This window comes from Octodon degus, unplaced genomic scaffold (assembly GCF_000260255.1).
Source record: "Octodon degus isolate 3935 unplaced genomic scaffold, OctDeg1.0 scaffold00263, whole genome shotgun sequence".
NCBI lineage: Eukaryota > Metazoa > Chordata > Mammalia > Rodentia > Octodontidae > Octodon > Octodon degus.
The window spans coordinates 1,855,131-1,880,627 of NW_004524839.1; the positions used below are offsets into that span (position 1 = coordinate 1,855,131).

The 25,497-nt window shown below is 39.4% G+C and overlaps 1 protein-coding gene across 3 annotated transcripts in view; it reads right to left on the reverse strand.

The window, feature by feature from the left end:
- The window catches only part of Clcn5 (chloride voltage-gated channel 5), a 224,782-nt gene that overhangs the window by 45,984 nt on the left and 153,301 nt on the right, over positions 1-25,497 (reverse strand). For all 3 annotated transcript variants that reach the window (XM_023706553.1, XM_023706552.1, XM_004646270.2), the window contains one exon: positions 17,903-18,049. In XM_023706553.1, the coding sequence (XP_023562321.1) occupies positions 17,903-18,049 (147 nt within the window). The remainder of the gene's footprint in view (positions 1-17,902; positions 18,050-25,497) is intronic.

The following is a 25,497-nucleotide window of genomic DNA, read 5'->3' on the forward strand; positions in this document are numbered from 1 at the left end:
CACACACACACACACACACACACACACACACACACACACAAATAAAATGAAAAAAAAAGAAAAACATCTGAAAAAAATCCCTACATGTAACATTATACTTAATGGTAAAAAGCTAGACCTTTTCCCAAAAAATCAGGAGTAAAACAAGCATGTCTTCTGTTACTCATATGTCAACATCATACCTGGTTAAAAAGGAAAGCGAAAGGAAATAAAAGGTATACAGATTCGAAAAGATCTAATAAAACCATGTTTGTTCACGGATGATCTATCAATTTAGAAAGTCCCAAAGAATCCTAAGGAAATTCCCAAAGGGGGAACAAACAGCCTTGTGGAATTAATAAAGAGAGTATGTAGTAAGAGCACAAGATACAAGATCAATGTACAAAAATCAATTGTTTTCTCTATATTATAAATGGACTAGAATTACAAATTTTAAAAATACCACTTACAATAGTATCACCAAATAAAATAAGTACATATCAACCTAAGAAAAAAGTATATAGAACAAGGTGCAGTAATACACTCTTGCCAACCTAGTGTTCAGGAGGGTCACAACTTCAAAGCCAGATGGGCTTCATAATGAGTTTAAAGACTACATAGTAAGAGCCTGTCTCAAAAAAGGAGATGAAATTAAAACACATATATAGGATTTATATTCAGAAAAGTACAAATACTGATGGAAGGAATCAAAGAATATATATTTATATGTAAATAAATATAATATTTTATTCACTGAATGACTTGGTATTATTAAGATATTAATCCACAACCTAATCACAGTCCCACTCTAAACTCAAGTTATATTATAGCTAGTATAAATGTGTTCCAAAGCTCCTGTGGTTAGCAAAACACCTAGAGTAGCCAGCACAATACTGCAGGTGAACAAAGTTGGAAGATTCACACTATCCAATTTCAAGATTTAATATAAAGTTACAGTAATCAAGACAGTAGAGGACCAGCCAAATAGCTTTGTGGATTAAAGCTCCTGCAAGCAGGCACAAGGGCAGGAATATGATCCCCAGGCCTAGTGCCAGCCCCGCCCCCGGAGCGCACTGAGAAGGCAATTGAGACTGGGCGTGGTGGCACCCGTCTGTAATGCCAGCTCTTGGGAGGCTGTAAACAGGTGGATCACTATGAGCCTGATCTAGTAGTGAGACCCTGAACACCCTGTAGACCTTTCCCTAAAAATACAAAACAAAAAAAGACAGCAAAATCTTGTCCAAAGAAAAGATGTATAAACCAAGAGAACAAACAGAGAGCCCATAAATAAACCGACACATACACAGTCAACTAATAATTACAAACGGAATTTAATAGAGAAAGGACAATGTTTTAAAAAATCTGTACTGCAAAGATCTGTGCTGCCTACATATGTGAGAAAAGAGACCTATAGGCATGCACACTTGTAATCCTAGCTACTTCCAAGGCCAAGGCAGGAGGACTGCTTGAACCTATGAGTTTGAGGTAGGTGACATAACAAGAGCTTCTGTCAAGAAGGGAGAAAAAAGGAGAAAAAAAGAGGACCTAGAAAAAAACTTTTCACCTTTTATAAAAATTAACTCAAAGTAGATAAGTAACCAAAATGTAAGATGCAGAACTATAAAACTTCTAAGAAATAACATACAGGAAAATGTACATGATCCTAGGTTTGGTGATGAGTTTTTAGATACAATACCAATAGCGTGAGCCAGAAAAGAAACAAACAAACAAAAATAAGTTGAACTTCATTAAAATTAAAAATTTAACCTGGGCCTGATGGTGCATGCCTATTATCTCAGTACTCAGGAGTCTGATGCCAGCAAGTCCAAGGGCAGCCTGACTACATAGCAAGACCCTGTCTAAAACTAACTAAATTAAGCTAAATTACATTTCATGGGCAGTGGCATGTTAATCTAGAATGTATGAAGCCCTAGATTTGAACCCCAAAACCTACAGCTATAAACACACACACACACACACACACACACACACACACACACAACCAAAATTTAAAATCTCAAGCTAGGTGTATAACTCACTGGTAGAGAACTTGCATACCATCAGTGAAACCCTGAGTTTGAATACTAGTACCACTGAGGAGAACCTGACAAACAATACATCTGCTAGATCATCAAAGTTACAATCAACAGCAAGAAGCCATGATATGGTGTAATATGAAGATGTGATAAATTACTGTAATGTACCATCCCAGGTGAGACAGCAAGTACACAATAAGTAAATGTGAATAAAGCATGGGCCAAGGAGAGAGCTCAGTGGCAAGCACTAGATCCTAAATTCAATCCCTAGTACCACCAAACACCAAAAAAATAAAAAGTAAATGTACTCTAGCTAATACAAAAATAAATAGGGAAAAGATTAGAAGTTATTATTAAAATTTACACATTTTTCTATGAAGCAATTTAAAGAAAATCTTTAAGGCCTATGGATATCATAAGGGTCATTTTTAAGATTCAGTATATGAAATAACATGGTTTATGTCCTCACAAAGATATGGGCTTTTTTTAAATTCAGAAAGTAAAGACCATTTTCCCAGAATAAATTTAGGAAACTTTCAGTATTGTGATGTTGATGAATTCAAAAGTACTTTCTCTTCTCTGTATACAATCCACATAGTTGCATGGGAAAAACCTAACTGAGGTTATGATGGTCAGTTTCTCTATGTGCTGGAGCCCAAGACCTTTGCCTTCATTGTCAGACTGTCCCAGAAGAAAAACTTGTTACAGTGTGGTAGAGCAAACCAAACCTAATCCACAAGTGAACTTGGTGGATTTCAAAGCTCCATCATGTTTTTCACTGTACTACATTTGATGATCAGGGTTTTTCTCTTCTCTGGGCCACTGGGAGGTTATGATGAAACTCATCAAGTGCTATGGGGGAAGCCCAGCCTACCCTATCATAAACTTAGGCTTTAAAGTCATCCCTCTTCCATTTCTACTTTATTCCCCATATCCAGTTGGTCCTATCGATTTTCTCTCTGAAAGTTGTCTAGAACTTTCCCTTTCCATTTCTTTTTTTTTTGTCCAGTTCTTTTTTTTTTCTAGTTTTCACTATTATGTTTATTTGCAGAAAGAAGAAATGTAATGGTGAACACACACTATTATGTGCAGGTCAGGCACAGTACTCCTACATTACCTGTAAGTGAAGCATATTTAAATCTAGCTGTACAAGCCACAGAACACCTCAGTGGGGTGCGAGCAGGTGGCTGACCCAGAGTGCCCTACACTGCCACTGCTCTCCCACCTGGCCCATTCTAAGGAATGCCTTAGCACCACAGGGTGTGCTGCCCCGAGACCCCCACCTGCAACAGCAACACCAGAGGGCCCTGTGGATGCAGGGCTGAGCAGTGGAGAAGAGCACTGGAAGAAATCAAATGCACCTCCTCAATAAGGCAGTGGCCCAGGAACTCAGCAAAAACATGCATGACATTATTCCTAGAACCTATCTAACAGGAATAATCTGAGACAGATTTTCTTTTTAAAAATCCTAAAGAAATTTTTAGTAATGCAAGTACAACTTGCCTCTAGGATTATGTCTAGATAAAAACAACAAAAATCATGAAATTGTGTACAATTTAACTGTACAAAGGTATTCCAAATTGTAAAAGCACAAATTATATTCTTTTTTAGTAGCAAGTTTTAAAGGCAGGTAAGCCTTTTGTGTCAGTTATTCAGTATCCAGTTTGTTTTCAAACCTATTACTGCCATAAAATAACTTCCTTTAAAAACTAAATTATAAATGGTAGATAAAGGTCAAGTTTAGAGCTTTTAAAGGATGGAGGTGGTTTTTTTTTTTCTTTTTTTGAGACAGGGTCTCACTGTGTAGTTCAGGTTGGCCTTAAACTTGTGTAGAGAGTTCGATCGGTAGCAGGAGCGGAGAGCGGACCCCAGAGAGCCCTGAGCAGCCTCACCGCCGCCGCCGGCCTAGTGACCATCACACACCGGGAGGAGCCGCAGCTGCCGCAGCCGGCCCCAGTCACCATCACCGCAACCATGAGCAGCGAGGCCGAGACCCAGCAGCCGCCCGCCCCCCTTCGCCGCCCTCGCCCTCAGCACTGCTGACACCGAGCCGGCACCACGGGCAGCAGCGCAGGGAGCGGCGGCCCGGTGGCCTCACATCAGTGGCGCCTGCCGGCGGGGACAAGAAAATCATCGCAACGAAGGTTTTGGGAACAGTAAAATGGTTTAATGTAAGAAACGGATATGGCTTCATCAACAGGAATGACACCAAGGAAGATGTATTTGTACACCAGACTGCCATAAAGAAGAATAACCCCAGGAAGGACCTTCGCAGTGTACGAGATGGAGAGACTGCGGAGTTTGATGTTGCTGAAGGAGAAAAGGGTGCGAGGCAGCAAATGTCACAGGCCCTGGTGGAGCTCCAGTTCAAGGCAGGAAATACGCAGCAGACCGTAACCATTATAGACGCTGTCCACGTCGTAGGGGTCCTCCACGCAATTACCAGCAGAATTACCAGAATAGTGAGAGTGGGGAAAAGAATGAGGGATGGAGAGCGGTCCCGAAGGCCAGGCCCAGCCACGCCGGCCCTGCCACAGGCGAAGGTTCCCACCTTACAACATGTGGAGACCCTATGGGCGTCGACCACAGTATTCCAACCCTCCTGTGCAAGGAGAAGTGATGGAGGGTGCTGACAGCCAGGGTGCAGGAGAACAAGGCAGACAAGTGAGACAGAATATGTATGGAGGTTATAGACCACGATTCCGCAGGGGCCCTCCTCGCCAAAGACAGCCTAGAGAGGATGGCAATGAAGGAGATAAGGAAAATCAAGGAGATGAGACCCAAGGTCAGCAGCCACCTCAGCGTCGGTACCATCGCAACTTCAATTACCGACGCAGACGCCCAGAAAACCCTAAACCACAAGATGGCAAAGAGACAAAAGCAGCCGATCCACCAGCTGAGAATTCGTCCCCTCCCGAGGCTGAGCAGGGCGGGGCTGAGTAAATGCCGGCTTAACATCTCTACCATCATCCGGTTTAGTCATCCAGCAAGAAAGAACCGAATAGGAAATTCCAGCAATAAGAAATAAACAAAAGATTGGAACTGAAGACCTTAAGTGCTTGCTTTTTGCCCGTTGACCAGATAACTAGAACTATCTGCATTATCTATGCAGCATGGGGTTTTTATTATTTTTACCTAAAGACATCTCTTTTTGGTAATGACAAACGTGTTTTTTAAAAAAGCCTGGTTTTTCTCAATACACCTTTAAAGGTTTTTAAATTGTTTCATATCTGGTCAAGTTGAGATTTTTAAGAACTTCATTTTTAATTTGTAATAAAAGTTTACAACTTGATTTTTTCAAAAAAAGTCAACAAACTGCAAGCACCTGTTAATAAAGGTCTTAAATAATAAAAAATTTAAAAAAAACTTGTGTAGATATCCCCAGGCTGGCCTTGTACTCACAGTGATCCTCCTGCCTCAGGCTCCCAAGTGCTGGGATGACAGACCATGGTGTGTCGTCATGCCCAGCTTGGAAAAAGTTTTTTCATCTTCTCTGTATCTACACACACCAAATGGAATCTCCGCTTGAAACATGGAACCCACCATAATCTCCTTTTTCCAGTGTTCTGGTGGAATAAAATCTTCATCTTCTTCAGATTCTTCTTCTACTTCACTATTTGTATCAAAATATTTACATCAACGTGGGTGGATCATTTCTGCACATATTGAGAAGCAACAGATTGTGATGGGTCTTCATTGGAAGACTGAGTTTCATCCTCCTGACCTGATGAGTCCTTTATATTCTCCTCTTTGTTCTCCCCACTGCAGCCACTGTGGTCATCATGGTCTTCATCATCTTCACCTTGCTCTTTCTCCACTCCTTCCTCATCTTCCTCAGGCAGTTGGACAGTACTATCATAACCATAAAAGCTGAGAAGTTCATGGATTGGCATGTTGCCTTCCCATCCAAGATCCTCTATTTCAGAACTGAAGTTTGTTTCTCCTTCCATCATTTCTTCCTCTTCTAATGTTCCTTCATCGTCAAAATCATGAACCAACAAGTTAGCTGATGGATCAAACCTATGGTCATCTGAAGTTGCTGAACCTCCTGGACTTAAAGATTCAACTGGTGACTCTGTCATGTTCGCCGTCCTGCTGGGTCACATCTCCGTGCAGGCTGCAGCTGGGTCATGGCCAGAACCCAGATGTGAGTCTCTGCAACCAGACACAGCCGCTGCTGCCTCGCCGCTGCCGCAGCGGGCACACGCTGGAGCCCTCCCTTCCCATTTCTGTTGTCTTCATTCAGCCCTTTTGATCTCTTGCCTAGATTCATTTGTTTGCTTATTTCTTGAGACCGATTCTCTCTAAGTAGTTCAGACTGGCCTTGGGCTCACTGCATAGCTCAGCCTGGCTTTGAACTTGAAGGGATCCTCCTGCCTCAGCCACCTGAGTGCTGGATGATAGGCACATACCAATATGCCTGGTTATTGCCTAGATTTTTAAAACAACAGTTAATCTGTGCTTATGATAATTAACTTGATAAAGACTTATAAATGTAATAAATATGATGGTGTTAAAAAAGGAAAAAGTTTAAAAAAATAATAGTTTCACTGGTCTTCCAGGCTCCAATGATATTTCCCTTCATTCCATCATCCAGACTGTCAAGTCTTAAAAACTCAAATCTGATCACACCATTCATTTAATGTCTTAAATATAGGCTTGGTGGCCTATGCCTGTAATCCCAGCACTTGGTAGCCTGAGGTAGGTGGATCATCGCAAGTTGGAGACTACTGCGCTACAAAATGAGTTTAAAGTCAAGCCTGAGCTGCATAGCAGGACCCTGTCTCAAAAAGACAAAAAAAATGATGTCTTGGTTAGAGAATAGGGTCCCACAATGTACAGTGTGACCCTGCCTAGATTTCTAGATAGATATCCTGCCATATCTCTTGCTGTCCTTCTACTCCAGCTGCCACCGCCCTCCTCATTCTGTAGACACACAGACTCTTTCTAGAATTCAAAAGGCATTTTCATGCTGCTGGGCCTTTACCTGTGTTGCACCCTCTGTCAGAAACATCTTCTCAGTCAATGGTTAAGGCGCACTGGGTAAAAAGACAAGGAAGTAAGGGAAAGAAGGGAATCAAAGAATGTTACTGAAAGAGCACAGTACTCGGCTCACATCTGAGTATTCCATAAATACTGAAAGAATGAACAAATGAATGAATGCAATGTTGGTCATGAGGTTTAGGCTGCAGAGGGTGGCAAGTGCAAACAGATGGATCTGACAACAGCTGAATGTTTTCCTATTTTCTTGCCCCTCTGCTGCTTTCAGATTTCTGTGTTTATGTTTCTTCTAATCTACAGACTACTATAACACTACCACAGATGCACTTAGTCATGCCATGCATAATTTATTTATTCATTCCTCATAAATCAATTCCTCTAGCCATCTGGAAAACAAGAACCATTTTCACTGCCTTTTTTTTCACTGTCTTTCAAGCTCCCTCAATTGGAAGGAATTAAATCTTTTTCATAAGTGCTACTGTACTCAGTACAAAATGTAGTATTTTATGTACAGTATTAGCACCACATATGAAGTATTTTGCTTTTTGCTGGTATTATTTTTATGAGGAAATTCCATGCTAACATATTAAGTAAAGTACAGATAATGCAAAAGCAAAGCAAGAAAAATGCATCACTACAGGGTATAGTACATGGATGGATTTTTGTATAGAGCTCATCAAAGCAGTCTCATTCAGTCAGATCTTTTAAACCACAAGCAATCACTCTCCTATAAAAGCCAGTAAAAAGTGATATACGACTATTCATTCTACAATTATAGACAATACCAAAAATCTTGTTCTACTTCAGTTTTTTAGTATAGGAAACAAGAATCATAAAGTCTTTTGTCCCAATCATCTACTGAGGGTGATGTGAATACCCAAAAATTACTTTGTTTGACAGGTGATACACACCTGTAATCTCAGCTATGTGGGAGGCTGCCGCAGGATGATCACAAGTTCAAGGCCAGTTTGGACAATTTAGAGAGATCCTATTTCAAAATAAAAATGACTGAGGATGCAGCTTAGCACTCCCTGGGTTGAATACTTAGTACTGCAACAACAAAGTACTTTGTCAATGCTAATGCTAAATTAAGTCCATTTTCTGTTAGAAACTGTAATGATTAAGCTCAGCCATTCCAGTCTAACAGAAGGCTTAACTATAGGTTTGAACTTATGGATAACTAAGCACTTTCCTAGAGTCATTGAGAATTAGAACTGACTCACAATGGTTATAAAATACATGTAACACAGTTCCCTGTTGTAGAAGTAAGCAAATATGGGAAAAGATTTTATATTAAACGATGAACACTTCTCTCATGAACTTTAAATTAGGGACTATCTCCTGTTGTTACCTACCTGAGTTATCTTTCCTAGGCAAATTTCTCATCATCCTATTTATTTATTTATTTTTTGGCGGAACCGGGCATTGAACTCAGGCCCTTGCGCTTGCCAGCCAAGTGCTTATTCTACTGAGCCATCTCCCCGGCCCCTCTCATCATCCTTTTTAATCTATGGATTTCATCTTTTATTTAGTTGGTACAGTCTCACTATACAGCTCAGACTCATAGTAATCCTCCTATCTCAGTCTCGCCTACACCGGGATTACAGTCATACACCACCATGCCCAGTTTCGGGGCTAGCATGGCATGCAGTACCAGAGATCGAACCCAGGTCCTTGTACCTACCAGGCAAGCACTTAGACTACTGGCTATCTCCCAAGCCTAATCTATGGATTTTACACTGGTATGTTCATTCCTAGTTTGTCATCTTCTCAGAGCAGCCTTTCTTGATTTACCTAACCAAAGTGTTACTCCCATGTTAGTATCCTCATTTTGTTTATTTCCATCCTAGTGCTTATCACAATGGGAAATTAACTGTGTAATATGGCCATAATTTCCCCTCTATATCCATAGGTTCCACACTTGTGGACTCTACCGTGAAGTGAAAAATATCTTTTTGAAAAACTGTGCCTGAGCAGGGCATGGTACCACATTCCTGTAACTGGTACTCTAGGAGAGTGAAGCACAAGGACTGCAAGTATGAACCCAACTGGGTAATTTAGGGACTTAAAGAGATTGTGCCTACAAATAAAAAAAATTCTAAAAGGGCTGAGGATATAGTTCAATGTAAAAGCCCTGTGTTCAATCCCCAGTGAAAAACAAAAACTTAAACAAAATAAAACACACAAACAACAACAACAAGTTGAACCTGTTCTGAATATACATAGACTTCTTATTATTCTCTAAACAATGCAATGGTTTACACAGCATTTATTTGTATTCGGTATTATAAATAATCTAGAGATGATTTAAAGTATACAGGAGGATGTGCATAAGTTCTATGCAAATACAATATTATATGACAGTCTCAAGCATCCACAGGTTTTAGTATCCTTGGGGGTTCTAGAACAAACACCCCTAGGTACCAAGGGATGATTTGATAGAGACCACTACAAAGTGGCAGGATTTAAAGTTAATCATGGGTTGGGCTTAGAATGGACAGCATGAACACTGTGGCCTCACTCTCCTTTAAAACTCCACCATTCACAGAGTTGGTGAGAACAGAAGATTTCCATCTGTGAAAGCCTCAGCAAGTGTGCAGCCCCATGGGCTTCTGGCCCAGGCGCCAAGCACTGACAGGTGCCTTCAAGTGCGTAGGCGCTCACGCGTGTGTGGTTATGCACACAATGAGCTGATGCACCACACGTTACACGCATAAAGACTAATGGTGACTAGTGTCTTGGGTCCTCCTGCTGCAGCCTAAAAGCCTCAGGACTTTTCCACATGCATGTTTTTTATTGTTAAAATAATAAGCTTGCTCTGCAAAACATGATTAATTTCTGTGGTTAGACAATTCTGTGTTTCATCTTCCCGGATTATTTAACACATACAAAGTTTTGTTCACAATATTATTTTACTGCTCTTTCATCAAACATCAAAAAGTAATCCTGTTAAAAGGAGAATATGTTGGATATGTGGGTCCACTCTTGTGTGGCTAATAGACAGTGTTCACTTACTATTACAATACGTGTGAGGCAAGGTGGTTATGAAAATGATTATTGTGTGATTTTGGCTCCAAATCTATGCTGCTATATTACCTAACGAGTTAACAAAATGAGTAATTATTTTTGCAATAATATCAGTTTTTAAGCATGACACATATGTGTGTATGCATGGATATATATATATATATATATATATATATAAAATCAGTAACAAATCTCATACTGTTATATTAAAAAGAAATTTTCATATAAAAAAATCATGGGGTGGGGAGATAGCTCAGTAGAATAAGCACTTGCCTGGCAAGCGCAAGGGCCTGAGTTCAATCCCTGGTTCTGCAAAATAAATAAATAAATTAATTAATTAATTAAAGTGAATCAATTAGCTGGAAATAAAGGGCTTCAAAGATGAATAAATAAATAAATAAAATTAATCAATTGGCTCTATATGTTTACTTGTGAGTCTGCCCAAGGCTTAGGCCCCTTGTCTGAAGATGTGCAGTACACTCACAGTAAGTTAACCTCTGTAAGTCATTGATCCATCGTTGAGGCCTGTAGTGGCCTGTGAGGCCTTGAGACCTCAAATGACAAGATAAGAAGATGAGGTTGCCTGGCTCCAATCCCAATTCACTAAATAGAGACTATAACTGCAGCTATCTTACTCCTGTAATGAATGTCAACCTGGAGATAAGATAGTCTCCTAATTAGCATGCTTTACTACCTGGGAAAGTCTTTGAACTGTCTCCCAAGGTCCTGCTCATTTCCCCTGCTTTCCTCAGTATCCCCCTCCTTTGTTTGAAAACCAAATAAATACTGGACACCCAAAGAAGTTATTTCTCTCAGACCCCAAAGAATCTTGAATTCTGCTAGAGGTTTTGATCCTGCTAGAGCCCTAAAAATCACACTGCTTGTCTCCTTTATTTAAGCCTTTCTTGTCCATACCTTTGGGAGGTTGCAGGCCTGATAAATCCACAACAATAACTGTATTTATTCATTAACTATTTTGCCCTATTACATCTAATCTCCAGCGGACTACTTGTCCTAATTCCACTACTCTGTATACCCAGTATCTACAACAATGTCTTATTCATAGTAAGTTATCAAAAACTATTTGTTGAATGAATGGTTAAAGGAGCTTTATCTTCACAGTTGACAGGAAGGTTAATTCAAATATCTTAGCATGATACTGAAGGCTATAACTTGCCTATTTAGGCTTACATTCTGCCTTGTTACACCTGTTGCTATCTTTGTTAAAGCTTGCTTTTTCTCTGGAATGCTTTTCCTACTAAACAACTAATCTTTGAAAGTCATGCTCTCATACAATTTTTCTGTGAACTCTTCATCTTTAACAGATACCTACCCATGAAATGATCCCTCTGCTAACTTACTCTAAGAACTGTAGGATTTATAATATAGTATTAGAGCATTGGTGATGATGATGACGACGACAATGATGACGATGACGATGACGATGATGATGATGATGACGATGATGATGATGATGATGATGATGATGATAAGGCAGTGGCACCTTGGTTCACAAACTTAATATTTTCTGTGGTTCTGGTCATAGAATTTGTTCTGAACAGAATTATAGAATTCTATGCCCAGAATCATGGAAAGAATTAAGTTCACGAACCAAGGTACCACTACCATAATACCTAGTTCTTTTGGAGATAGGATGTCACTATGTTGTCTTGGCTAGCCTCAAACTTCTGGGTTCAAGTGATCCTCATACCTGAACCTCCCAACTGCTGCAACAAGAGCCCTGATACTTAACATTTTATTAAACATATAACTCTATGACAGGTGTAATTATGAGTGCCTGATATGTATAGCTCATATAATCCTGAAAACAACTATGAGCTAGGCATTATTTATAAGTATTTTGGGGGAGGCAGTACTAGAGACTGTATCCAGGACCCTCACATTCATCTAAATCATCAGCCCTTTTAAAATTTTATTTGGAGGCAGAGTCTTGCTAAATTGTTAAATTGCCCAAACTAAGCCTGACTTGTGATCCTCTTGCCTCAGCCTCCCAGAGTACTGGGATTACATGCATGTAACACTATGCCCACATATTATAATTACTTTGTATAGCTGTTTCGCTACATAGAATTAATTAAATGGAGGTAGGGATAGTGTCTCAAAGCTTTGCAAATTCTCAGAATCTAGCAACGTGTCTACAAAGTCATATACCCTTAATACAAATTTCCTAAGTAATGATTTCTTCTACCACTTCCTTTTCCTCAGATTTTACTTTGCAAATAGCAATTCCAGTCAGAGAACCAGATTGTAGCTTTAAAGTAATTGTGGATTTGACTGACCTTGTCAGATACAAAAGTTACATTTCTTGTTATACAGGTCTTGATTTATCTTGGTCTTAACCATTCAGCAGAAAAGTATAAAAAGCCATATTAATATGCTGAGCCGCAAAAGGCTCAAGTCAACAACTTCTGACATTGCCAGTTCTGTGGATAACCCCCCTACTATTATGGTCTACTAGACTATATTGGATTATTTTTGCTGAATTCATGCACCTACAATGTTTAAATTGAAATGGACTATCCATCTCTAACAAAACTAAACAAAAAAGGAGAATATAAATGAAGGACCATTTTGTAGTGAAAAAAATATATATCTGTATATGCAAAATAGTTAGGACAGATGTACAGCTACTTTGTCTTAGTTCAATGAGAAGAAAGATTTGTACTAATAGTGTTTAGACAAGATATCATGTCTGCATCTTGTACTATGAATAACGATTATAAAGACAACAATATGCAATATGCAATGTAACTGTCCTACTAATCTGTTTTGAAACTGTCTCATTGCTATTTCTCAATAAAATTAATTTAAATATTTTATTTTATTTTTTGATGTATTTGGTACAGGGTCTCACTATACAGCTCAGACTCATGGTGATCCTCCTGTTTTCAGCCTCCCCAGAGCTGGCATTAGAAGCACGTGCCATCATGCCCAATCTTGGTTGCAAGCTCAGTACACCAAGGGGCAGGGCTGGTATGGCATGTAGTACTGAGGATCAAACCTGGTCCCTGCACTTGCCTAAGCAGGCACTTACTCTGCTGAGCTATCTCACAGGCCCATTATAAATATTTAACCTTGAGACTAGGGAGATAGCTTGGTGGTCTAAGCACATGCCTGGCATGAACAAGGACCTAGGTTTGATCCCTAGTACTGCACCAACCTGGAATCCTAGGTGTGCAGTGCTGGCCACTGAAATGGGGCACGGTGGCACACACCTATAATTCCAGTGCTAGGGAGGCTGAGACAGGAGGACCAGTAGGAGTCTAAGCTGCATAGCAAGACCCTGTACCAAATAAAGAAATAAATGATTTTTGAAAAAATTAATCTTAAAGTGATACTGTCCTTTCCAAATATAATAAGAAATTCCAAGCTGGGTATAAAAAATAAAAATTAAAAATAAAAATAAAAAAGCCAGGCATGGTGGTACATGCCTGTAATCCTAGCACTCAGGTGGCTAAGGCAGTAGAATCCCTGTGAGTTCAAGGCCAGCCTGGTCAACATAGTGTGCTTAAGGCCAGTCTGCATTACACAGAAAAACTCTGTCAAAAAAAAAGGAAAAAGAAAGAAATTCAAAAGTTACCAGCAAAAAAGTGATATAGTAATATACCTGATGTCTTGGTTACTTTTTTTTCCTCTTTGCTGAAACAAAATGCAGTCAGAAGTTAAAGAAAGGGATGGTTTATCTACCCACAGCTTATAGAGGTTTCAGACCATAATTCACTGGCACCAAGGCAGAGTCATCCCCAAAGAGAAACAGTTTAGGGAAGGAAAGTGGTAACAAAGCATTAAGGGAATCCCATAGCACTTTCTATCACTTATATGTTATACAAGCTATTTAGGGCGGGTAACATTCACACCCTTAATCCTAGTGCTGTTGATTCTAGCATTGTACCACAAATCAATCCCAGAGTCACACACTCTAGATTCATCCACCCCTGAAAAAGCCCCATCAATTACCCTATAATAGCAGGCTTTGTGGGGACATTTAAACACAGCCATAACATTGCACCCCTGACCCCCAAAGATTCATGCACATCCTTCTATGCAAAATGCATTTAGTCCATCTCCAAGAATTTCCAAATATCTAATAGTCTCACCATTGCTGAAAACTCCAAGTCTAAAGTCTCCTCTGAGATGTAAAGCAAACTCTTAGCTGTGAGCCCCTGCTCTAATGAGGAAAGTTAAATACTTCCAACATTCAATGGCACAAGATAAATATTTTCATTCCAAAAGTTATATACAGGGAGATAGCAAGGAATGGGAACAAAGCAAGACCAGATCCAGTACAACAAACATTAAATCTCACAGTTTCTCTTCCAGCATCCTTATCAATCTGTGGCAAGTTGTGAATACCAAAGGGCTTGGGTGACACTGCACCTATGGAACTGCTGGTGGCAGCAGTTCTTGGGGTTTCTCCCTTGGGCTGTTTCTACTCTTTCTATGTAGCTTTCCTCAGATGATCCACGTTCCTGGCTTCCACAACCTTCTGGGGTCTCCACTGCAACTTCAGTTTCACACTCACAGCTCCACACACTGCCTTGCCTCCTAGGCCTTTTTCTGAAATCTAGGTGGAAGCCTTTTTGACTCCACAGCTCTGGAATTCCGCATGCACCTAAAACTAGTGCCATGTGGCTAATGCCAAGATCTGTTGCCAGCAGGAGCCGTAGCCAGGCTTCCTTCTGTCTTGGCTGCAGGAGTTGAGTGCCTGGATCTCTAAGCACTCTGAATCAAATTCTGAGGAACAAATTCTCTAGGACACCATCATTCTGGAACATGGTCCTCTGCAACTTCTCAAAGCAAACTTTTTCACTTTCAAAATTTTGAGGCTGCAAAGGACAGAGTCCTACTGCTTTTGTGAAGCCCTCAGGCCATCTTTTTTATTCATCTGTTCCTTCTCAGCAAGCAGATTTCCTCTACTTTATCTTTGCAATCCACGACTTTACTAGAGCTTCCTTTCTGACCAAACTCACAATACTCTAAGTCATTCTACAGGTCTCTTTGCTCTTGATTCTCAACATAGATCTGGCTTAAAGCACCCAATAGTAGCCATCAACATCTTCAACATTAGAATGTCTTGAAATTTCTTCTGCAAGATTAATTAGTCTGTCACAATTAATCTTAGTATCAGGAAAAGTCTCTGCATATGAGCAAGATACAAACTCTGCTAAAGTCCAATAACCAGTGCAATTCTTCCCAGCAGAAACCTCCTGAGCCTGGTCTTTACCAGCAGATTTTCCATCAACCTTCTGATCTTCTGAGCTCTGAATAGAATCTCCCATACAGAACAGCCTAAGGCATTCCAGCTCTACTTTTTCACCTGGAATCTCCAAATTTTTCCTAACTCTTCCCACAAGTGAGTCCCAAAGACTTGAACCACATGGCCAGGTATAGGCACAGCAATGACCCCATTTCTCTGTTACCAAATTCTGTCTTAGTTACTTTTCCCTCATTGCTAGGACAAAAAAACCTGACACCCAAAGTTAAAGGGGGGGCCAGGGAGATGGCTCAGTGGAATAAGCGCTTCCCTGGCAAGTGCAAGGGCCTGAGTTCAATCCCCGGTTCCACAAAAAAAAAAAAAAAAAAAAAACAAAGTTAAGGGGAAAAGCATTATTTAGCTCATAGTTTCTAGAGGTTTCAGCCCATAATCAGCTGGCTCCAAGGTATAATTGTACATGGTTGTACGGAGTGGCTGAAGCTGGAAAAAAATCACAAGTACAGGGCTAAGACAAAGCCAGGCTGAGAACATGAGGAGCTCTCCAGCCATGTAAACAAGTTGTTACAGCTTGCAAGCTGGTTGTTAGGCAGAGAGTTGAAATTGACATCAACCTTCCCAGTGCATAAATAAGCTCTACAGTTTTTGAGCAGTTCCATTTCACCCTGGAGAGTGGCCTCCACCTGACCTCAGCTTTAATATCTTGTCTTATTTTCTAAAGCCCCTTACCATTTTCCCAGGGACTATTGAGAGCTGCATGGGTTATGGCACATGGCAGACAGATACCTCAGAGTAGAAACAGTTTATGGCAGGCAGAGGGTAGCAAAGCAACAAGATGACCACACCTCTTTCTATCCCTTATATCTTATCCAGGATACATGAAGAGGGAGCACTCGCACCTTTAATCCAAATGTCCTTAATTTTTTTTAGCATTGCACTATGAATGAGTACCAGAGTCACACACTCTAGATCCATCCACTCCTAAAAAGACCACACCTATGACTCTATGAGGCTTTGGGCAGACATTCCAGCACAAACCATAACACCTGGCTATATGAAAATTAGAAATATTTATAGATTAGAAAAAAGTTGTCAGTTGTGGTAACACACACACACACACACACACACACACACACCCCTATAATTCCAGCACTCAGAAGGCTGAGGCAGTTGAATGACTGTAAGTTCTAGGCAAGCCTGGGTTACATAGTGAATTCAAGGCCAGCCTGAACTATATAGTGAGACTCTGTAATATCCCTCTTCCTTTAAAGAGTGGAACTGAGGATGTAGCTCAATGTTAGAGCATTACTAAATTCAATCTCCAGTAATCCAATGAAATAGTTTAAAAGACAAAGGAGAAATAGAAAAAAAAACATTCATTTAACTAACCTACATCAAAAAATGTAGGACTAGTAATAGTATATGAAAGGCTGAGGCAAGAGGATCACAAGTTTGAAGCCACCCTGGACAATTTACCAGGTCTCTTTCTCAAAATCAAAAGGGCTGGACATTTAGCTTACTGTGAAGGATCTGCATCCAAACCTCAGTACTACAAAAGAAAGTATATGAAGTGCTCCAATAAATAAATAAATAATAAAAGATAATCAGAGCATCACAAAAATAAGAACAATATATAAACAGGAAACTTGCAAAAAAAGAAATTAAGATGTTTAGCAAATACACGACACTATGTTCAACTTCATTAATTAACTATTAATTAAAAATGAAATTTCAAACAAAAGTATTCATCGTATCATAAAGATGAAAAACAATATTCAGCAGTTTGTAAGAGAAATAAGTCTCTAATCATTCATGCCACACAACTGTTCTCATTAGGGCCAGGGAGATGGCTCAGTAGAATAAGTGCTTCCCTGGCAAGCACAAGGGCCTGAGTTCAATCCCCACTTCCACCAAAAAAAAAAAGTTCTCATACATTTAAAAAATGTATATACATGTATATACACAGTTGATAATTGCAGTCCTGTCTGTAATAGCAAAAGATGAGAAAAAAATTAAAGTGTGCATTCATAGAAGTTTGAAAAAAAAAAAGAAGTTTTACTAAGTAAAATACAGTAAACTCATACCCATAATCACTGAAGAGAATGATGTGATTAGGTAACTAAGCAATTAAGAGAATTTCCACTTTATAGATATATTGTACGTGAAAATTTTTCTTTCTTTTTAAAAAAAAATTTCTTGAGAGAAAGAAAATCATTTGGAATTTTCTTATAAAGTTAAATATGCATTTATTATGTAAGTCAGTCCACCTACTCCTGGGTATAGCACCTATTAAGAGAAAGATAAATTTCTAAGGCATTACACTAGATAAAAGAAGTTAGTCTCAAAAGGGGACATCTAATTCATGTATATGATAACCTTGAAAAAAATAAAAACTGTAGGAAAAGAAAAGATCAGTAGTTGAAAAAGAAGAAGACCTGATTACAAAGGGGAAGCAAGAAGGAATTTTTTTTAGCAAGTTGAACTATATCCTGTTGGTGATACTAGTTACAAGAATATAAACATGTGTGAACACTCATAGTACTATATGCCTGAACATAAATTAATTTTATTGTACATAAATGGAAAGCATTTACTAGAAAGAAATGGTAATCAGCAGTAGTGATACCTTCTATTTCTCGGTCTAGGGGAGGAACATCATCTCTCATGGAGAAATCCATAGCTGTCCCTGGTATGTCCATCAAGTCTTCATCACTGGAGCTGCTATGAAAGCTACTAAAACTTCCCTGCTGAAAGCCTCTGTTATCCATGGCTCCTGTGCAGAAGAAAAACAGAGGGATTACAGCAATGACCTCCCAACTACTCACCACTTTGACTCCCCCTATATACCGTTTGAATGATTTTAAAGTGTCCAATTCAGTAGCATTGAGTACATATGCAATTTTGTCCAACCATCATCACTATCCATTTCCAGAACTCCTACATCATTCCAAACAGAAACTGTATATCCAGGAAACAGTACATACCTCAGCCCTTGGTAACCTCTATTGTACTTTCTGTCTCTATAGATTTTATGACACTGGGATTTCATATAAATGGAATCATTCCGCGTGCTTGATTTCTCTGATTTACCATGTTTCAAGGCTCATCCATATTGCACAATATATCAAAATTTAATTCTTTTTTTTCCATCCATAGGAATAGAACCCAGGGCCTTTACACAGGATAGCAAATGCTCTACCACTGAGCTATACTTCCAGTCATTTTTATTTTGAGACATAGTCTTACCAAGTTGCCCAGATTGGCTTCAAACTTTGATCTTCCTGGCTCAGCATCCCAGATTGTGGTGAGGCTATAGACATTACATACATGTGTTACAAAAGTTGGCTTTTTTTTTCTTTTTGAGATATGATCTTGTTATACAGTCCAGGCTGAACGTGATCTCACTTGTAGCCAAAGTTGGCCTCAAAGTTACAATACAACTGACTCACCTTCCAGAGCACAGCACCACTATGCCCAGCCAATTTTTCCAACATTTGTATGCCCTGGCATTATAGCTCCGAGTGCAGATGAGGAAATTAAATTCAGAAAGACTAAGTAACTTGCCCAGTTAATTCTTTTTTCAAGTTAATCCTGAAATCATGAGCCCAATTTCATAATATCTCACTTGTGATATAGTGAACAACCTGATGTCTAAGTGGAACTTATATTTGGGAACCATTACTAAGTATGGCTCATTGTGTGACAGTGAAACAGATAAAGAAATGATGCTGTGTAGGCCAGATGAGGTGAAGACCGGGAGGCAAAGATTTGAGAATTAACAACATCAAGGTAGTGGTTGAAACCAAGAGAATAGATACTCCAAGAGAACTATTTGTGTTCTTAGGGGTAAGAATGAATACAATTAAAAGATACGCATTTTTCCTATCCTATAGTATATACATATAGCTTCTAGTCTATGCAAACATGAACAAAATAATAGCTTACACCATTTTTTATTATATATTGTAAGGAAGGGCAAGGGTCACAATTATGCCAATGTATAAAATTATTGATCATAACACCATTTTTCTCAGGTACAAAAGGCAAACTTGCTGTGTGGATTATTAAGTTGGTCTTAGGATACCATGCATCCAATTTTTGAAACCTTGGTGGAGTTCCTTTCTTGCAACCAACAATCCATCCTTGCTGGAGTTTTCCTCCTTCTCTATTCTGCTTCCTTCTCCCCTCCTCTGGACAGCAACGCCTCATTAATGAAATTTTTTGAATTCCCTGTCTCAGCTTTCACTTCTAGGGAACTGGGCAAAACACAGTACTAGTAGCAGAGGGTTTTTTTTTTCTTATTATTAACAACACATGCAAAATCTTAGTACTCTCTGTCATCACTTTTGTCATCCAGAAAAAGTACTTTTACTCTTTGTCTATTCTTTCATTCTATATTGATATTGGTGAAATTGTTAAGAGTGATTCTGTAAGAATCTTCACTTTGAACTTTAGGACACATGCTAGCTCATTTAAGTTTATTTCCTTTAAAAAGATGAAAATATTGGGGCTGGGGAGATAGCTCAGTAGAATAAGTGCTTGCCTGGCAAGCATAAGATCCTGAGTTCAATCCCCAGTACCGCAAAAAAAAAAAAATAATAATAATAATATTTTGGCTATTTTACAAATAACTGCACCCTCTAGCAAATACTTCAACATTTAGGAAGGACATAATTAGCAAGCATTGTTGGGTAATACTCATATAACATAACATTTAGATGTACTATTAATAGCACCCCACAGAATCACATGACAAAACTGCCAACTTACAGGCTTATTTCACTGCTATTGCTCAGAACACTACTGGATTTGTGTAAAGTACACTATGCACATAAACATATTAGCATTTATTTTACTTATAAGAATGACTCACTGTTAGCAGCACACACATATAACATGAAGCAACTACAACTGAGGCTAAGTATTTAAATCATGACTTTTTCCTCTTATAAGATGCTGTCCTTCTTTCTGAAAATGCAGTCCTTTATCTTTGAATGTCCTCGGTTTGGTTTGGTTTGGTTTGGTTTGGTTTGGTTTGGTTTGGTTTGGTTTGGGTTGGTTTGGCTTTGCTTGGCTTTGCTTATGGTAATGGGGATAGATCTAGGGTCTCATGCCCGCAAGACAAGTGCTCTGCCACTGAGCTAGATCCTTCATCTTTCTGTCAGTGCTTTCTACTCTTCACACTGAACTCGATATCAGTGTATTCTTTCAAACCATCAACATGACTATATTGATTTCTAATTTTCTTTCCACTCCCCCAACTTCTCAAGTGGTACTGAACAGGATTCAAAATTAAGGAAAAGGCAAATTTTCTTAAAAGTGATGGAGGAATGCCCATATAAACTCGCTACCTGGAACAAAATTTCTATTTTGTATGTTTGCAATATGTACAATAATTACACTCATCTTGAGGAAGTGGTACATATACATATTGAGTCTTGGTCATTTTACTCTCCCTTTTCCCCCAGATTGCTTCTATCTCCAAGAAGTCTACTTTCCTACTTCTTGATCTTATCTCTTTTAATTTTCTCATTAAATTATTTGTACTCTTGGGTCTCTCATATTAGAGAAACAATGCAATATTTAATCTGCATCTGATTCATTTTATTTATTAAGATACATCTATTTGGCTACAAATGATTCAAATTTATCTTTTATGGCACAGTAGTACCCAAACATATAGGCCACTTCCAAGATTTAGCTATTATAAGGTCAGAGAGATGGCTCAGTAGCATAAGTGCCTGCCTGGCAAGCACAAGGTCTCAAGTTTGATCCCCATTACTGCCAAAAGAAAAAAAAGAGTTCCACCAAGATTTAGTTATTATGAATGGTGCTTCTATAAATATGAGTATTCATGTATCACTATAATATGATATCTTTAACTTTTTGAGGAAGATACCCACAAGAGGTATAGCTCTGTCAAGTAGAATTCTTCTTCTTCCTCCTCTTCCCCTTCTTCTCCTTTTTTAGAGACAGGGTCTCTATGTAGTGCAGTCTGTCCTTGAACTACAGCCAGGCTGGCCTCTAATTCACAGGGATCATCCTTCCTCAGCCTCCCAGAACTCAGGGTGGGATTACAAGCATGCACCACCATGCCCAAATATCAAGAGGAATATCTATTTTAGTTTTTGTGGAATCTCCATATTTATTTCCACAGTGGGTCTATGAGATTGCATTCCCAGAAACAATGAAGAAAGGTTCCTTTTTCTCCCTCAACCTTGCTAGCATTTATTGTTTTGTTTTTTTTTTTAATTTTTTTTAAATTTTTTTATTTGAGAGAGAGAGAGAGAGAGAGTGTGTGTGTGTGTGTGTGTGTGTGTGGTGTGTGTGTGTGTGGCCACCTCAGCCCACCAGGGGGCGGGGCTGCGGGGCTGGCTAGCATGTGGTGCTGGGGGATTGAACCGTGGTCCCTGATGCCTTGCCAAGCTTGTTCTAAGTAGGTGCTTTAGACCACTGAACCATCTCTCCAGCCCCACTAGCATTTATTGTTTTTGAGTCCTTGTTAAAAGCCATTCTTGTTGGAATAAGATTGAATCACTGAGTTGTTTTGACTTGCTTTTATCTACTGCCCAAAGTTGCCAGGCATTTTTATGTATTTGTTGGCTACTTTTCCTGTTTCTGAGAAATGTTTATTCATAAATACCTTTCAATAATGATGTTCAATGTAAATGATCCAAACTTCCAAATCAAGATATACAGACTCATAGATTGGATCAAAAAATAAAACTCACAAGGTGTAATGGCACATACCTACAATCCCAGCACTCAGGTGACTGAGGCAGGAGGATCATTCAAGTTCAAAGGCACTGTGGACTATATAGTGAGTTCAAGGCCAGCCTAAACTACATACAAAAACCCTGACTAAATATTCAAAAACAAAAACAAAAACAAAACCCACCCTAAAACCCACTAAGGTGCTGCCTACAAGCAATATTTCACCTATAAAGAAACACACAGACTGTAGGTAAAAGGATAGAAAATGATACACCATGCAACAGGAGCCCAAAAGTAAGCAATAGTAGCTATCCTATTTTCTGACAAAGTGGACTTCATACTAAAACTCAATAGAAGAGACAAAGACAGTCACTACGTATTGGTAAAGGAAGGAATTCAACAAGAAGTGATAACAATTGTAAATATATATGCACCACATGCTGGTGCATCCAATTTCACAAAACAAAAAAGCTACTGGATAGAAAAGGTCAGATAAATATTAAAACAACCATTGCAGGAAACTTCAATATTGCACTCTTGCAAATAGGTAAACCAGACCCCCCAAAAAACCAAATATGTATTAGAGTTGAAATACACCACCAAACAACTGGCAGCGACAGAATACACAGTTTTCTAAGCAGTACATGGAACTTCCAAAGTAGACTATATCTTAATTCATGGTTTTACACTACAAAAGTCGCTGAAAGAAACAGCTCCCCGGGGAACTACCCGCTCGGAGCCCCCCTCCTGTCCCTCTCTCAGACAGGAGCTTTTCTTTCTCTTAATAAATATATTCTGCTCATAACCTTCATTTGTTCCTAAGAATATTTACTCAGTGGAATAAGCACTTCCCTGGCAAGCGCAAGGGCCTGAGTTCAATCCCCAGTATCAAAAAAAAAAAAAATAGATAGGAGGTGACATTGGGATCCAAGGTGCATGTATGTTGGTATTTATTGTGGTGCTGCTCTTTCCAAGCTCTTTCTGTGGGCATAGATAGAATATGCACATATACAAGTATATGCATGCTTTCATAAATATTTTCATCTTCATCTCCATATATTGACCACATAGATAACTTACATATATGTGTGTATACACACACACACAAACACACACACACAAACACACACACACACACACACACACACACCCTATTGGTTTTCACTTATAACTCTGATTTCAATTCAACATGACAGGGTTCATCTAGTTTTTTCCCTTCCTGTATCTGTACTTTATTTCATTGACAATGGAAAATCTGGATCCTAACACCCTTAATTTCTTTCAGCTTTCTATATGTGATTAGTCTCCCATATCTTCCCCAGTTCAGTTCCCTGTACAAATGTTCTCTGCCTGCCTGCCAGGTTCTGACTCATAAAACTGAATAGTTATCTCATGTAGATGTCTTCCTTACAACATTCAGATCATATATGCATGTGAAGTCCAGACACTATCTTTATTTGGGGGCAGTGTTGAGACAGTGTCTTGCTATATAGTTCAGCTTTGAACTTGTGGTGATCCTCCTGTCTCAGCCTCCAGAGTGCTGGGATGACAGCTGTGCACTGCCACACCTACCGAGTTCACACACCATTTTCAGTATACTTAAATTCTCACACCTCAAGTCTAGCTGGCTTTCCAAGTGTTCCATTCTCACATCACTGGGGCACTGATTCTCTAAGCTGGCTGCTTACATGCACAGAAATACACTTTAAGGAACAAATTTTATATTTTAAAAAAGTCCTTCCACTTTACTCTAGATCCTAGCTTCCATCCAACTGAGAGAAAAAAAATGATTCCCAGCCTTAACCTGTTTTACTTTATTTTATCCTCTAAGAACAAACTCAAAATCTGAAATTCTCCAAATTCTGAATCATTTTGAGAAATGACATATGCCACAAGTGGATGATTCCACACCTGATTTCTGATTATGGCTTTCAGTCAAACAGAAGCACATTAACAGTAGTGTAAAAATTATCTCCAGGATATATGTGTAGTATACGTGGCATGTGAAACATAAGTCAACTTCATATTTAGACTTGGGTCTCATCCCCAAGATATTTTTTATTTATTTGTTTATTCATTTATATATTTGGTACAGGGTCTCACTATGCAGCTCAGACTCATAGTGATCCTCCTGTTTTCAGCCTTCCCACTTCTGGGATTACAGGCATGTGCCTGCTCAGCACGCCCAGGAGTGGGGCTGGTGTGGCATGTGGTGCTGGGATCAAACCCTGGTCCATGCGCTTGCCAAAGCAGGCTCTTAGTCTGCTGAGCTATCTCACTGGCTGGCCAAGATATCTCATACAGAGCCCTTTCTGGTCCTTGTCTTGATCCAGGAAGTTTATATTTGTACTCCCATGGTAAATTATTGGAATCCCATCAAGTTAATATCAATTTACCACTTCCAGTGCAACCCATGGCGAGAATAAGGACACTAAAGCATATTTATAGTTAGGGGCAGCCAAGGGGTCCTAAGTCCAGCCATTTTGATGGCTATCTGGAGCAAAGACCCTGATCCAGGGCCAAACCCAAGCTTTATTCAGTCATAAAGGAGGAGTGGCTTGAGGATGAACAACTAAGAATGGCAGGAAGTAGATGAGTGACCTAGACTAGGTAGGAGGCCTGCATTTACCTCTGTCATATGCAAAGAGAAGGATATGCAGAGAATAATCTGTATTACACAACTGAATTAATATCTAATGTTTTGGGGTCTGATGCTTCAGCTCTGAAGTGTAATCTTTCAAATCGCAGGAAGTCAGACCCTCTATTTCAAGGCCGGATTCCTGCCAAATGTGTGGAGCACTGGCTCTTTGTCTCACCTCCACCCACCTCACATTAAAGAGCAGCAGGTGGGGGTAACCAGGGAAGCAAGTGTGCTATCTTCAAAGACTACCACCAGCATCTCAGCTAGGCCAATATGCATTGCTTAAAGCCAATTGAAGGGATAAGGAAAGTCCTAGCTAGCTCTGTACATATCAATATATAGAAATAGGGTCAGGCACAGCCAAAATGGAGACAACTATTCTTCTTTCAAGGAGAGTTGTCCAGGTGGTCCTCCACAATACCTCAGTGCATATTTGCAAATATGGTAAAATCTGAAAAAAATACAAAATCTGAAATACTTCCACCCTAAACATATTGTAAAAACAATCTTCAGCCTCCAGCATGTGTTTTTTGCCCCTTTGTCATAGATCAGATGGCTAAAGATGCATGGTACTATTTTGTCTTCAGAACAAACATTAGAGAAAAAAGTCTCTTTAACAATTGGTGTGGGGGGAGCCAGACAAATAACAGCAGATTAAAGTGCCTGCTTAGAAAGACGCATGAGCTGGGAGTTCGATCCCCAGGCCTGCCTTGCCGGCCCCACCCCTAGGGCACACTGAGATAGCGATTGAGACTGGGTGTGGTGGTGTGTGCCTGTAATCCCAGCACTTGGGAGGCTGAAAACAGGAGAGTCACTACAAGTCCGATCTAAACAGTGAGACCCTATAGACCTGTCAACCATATATA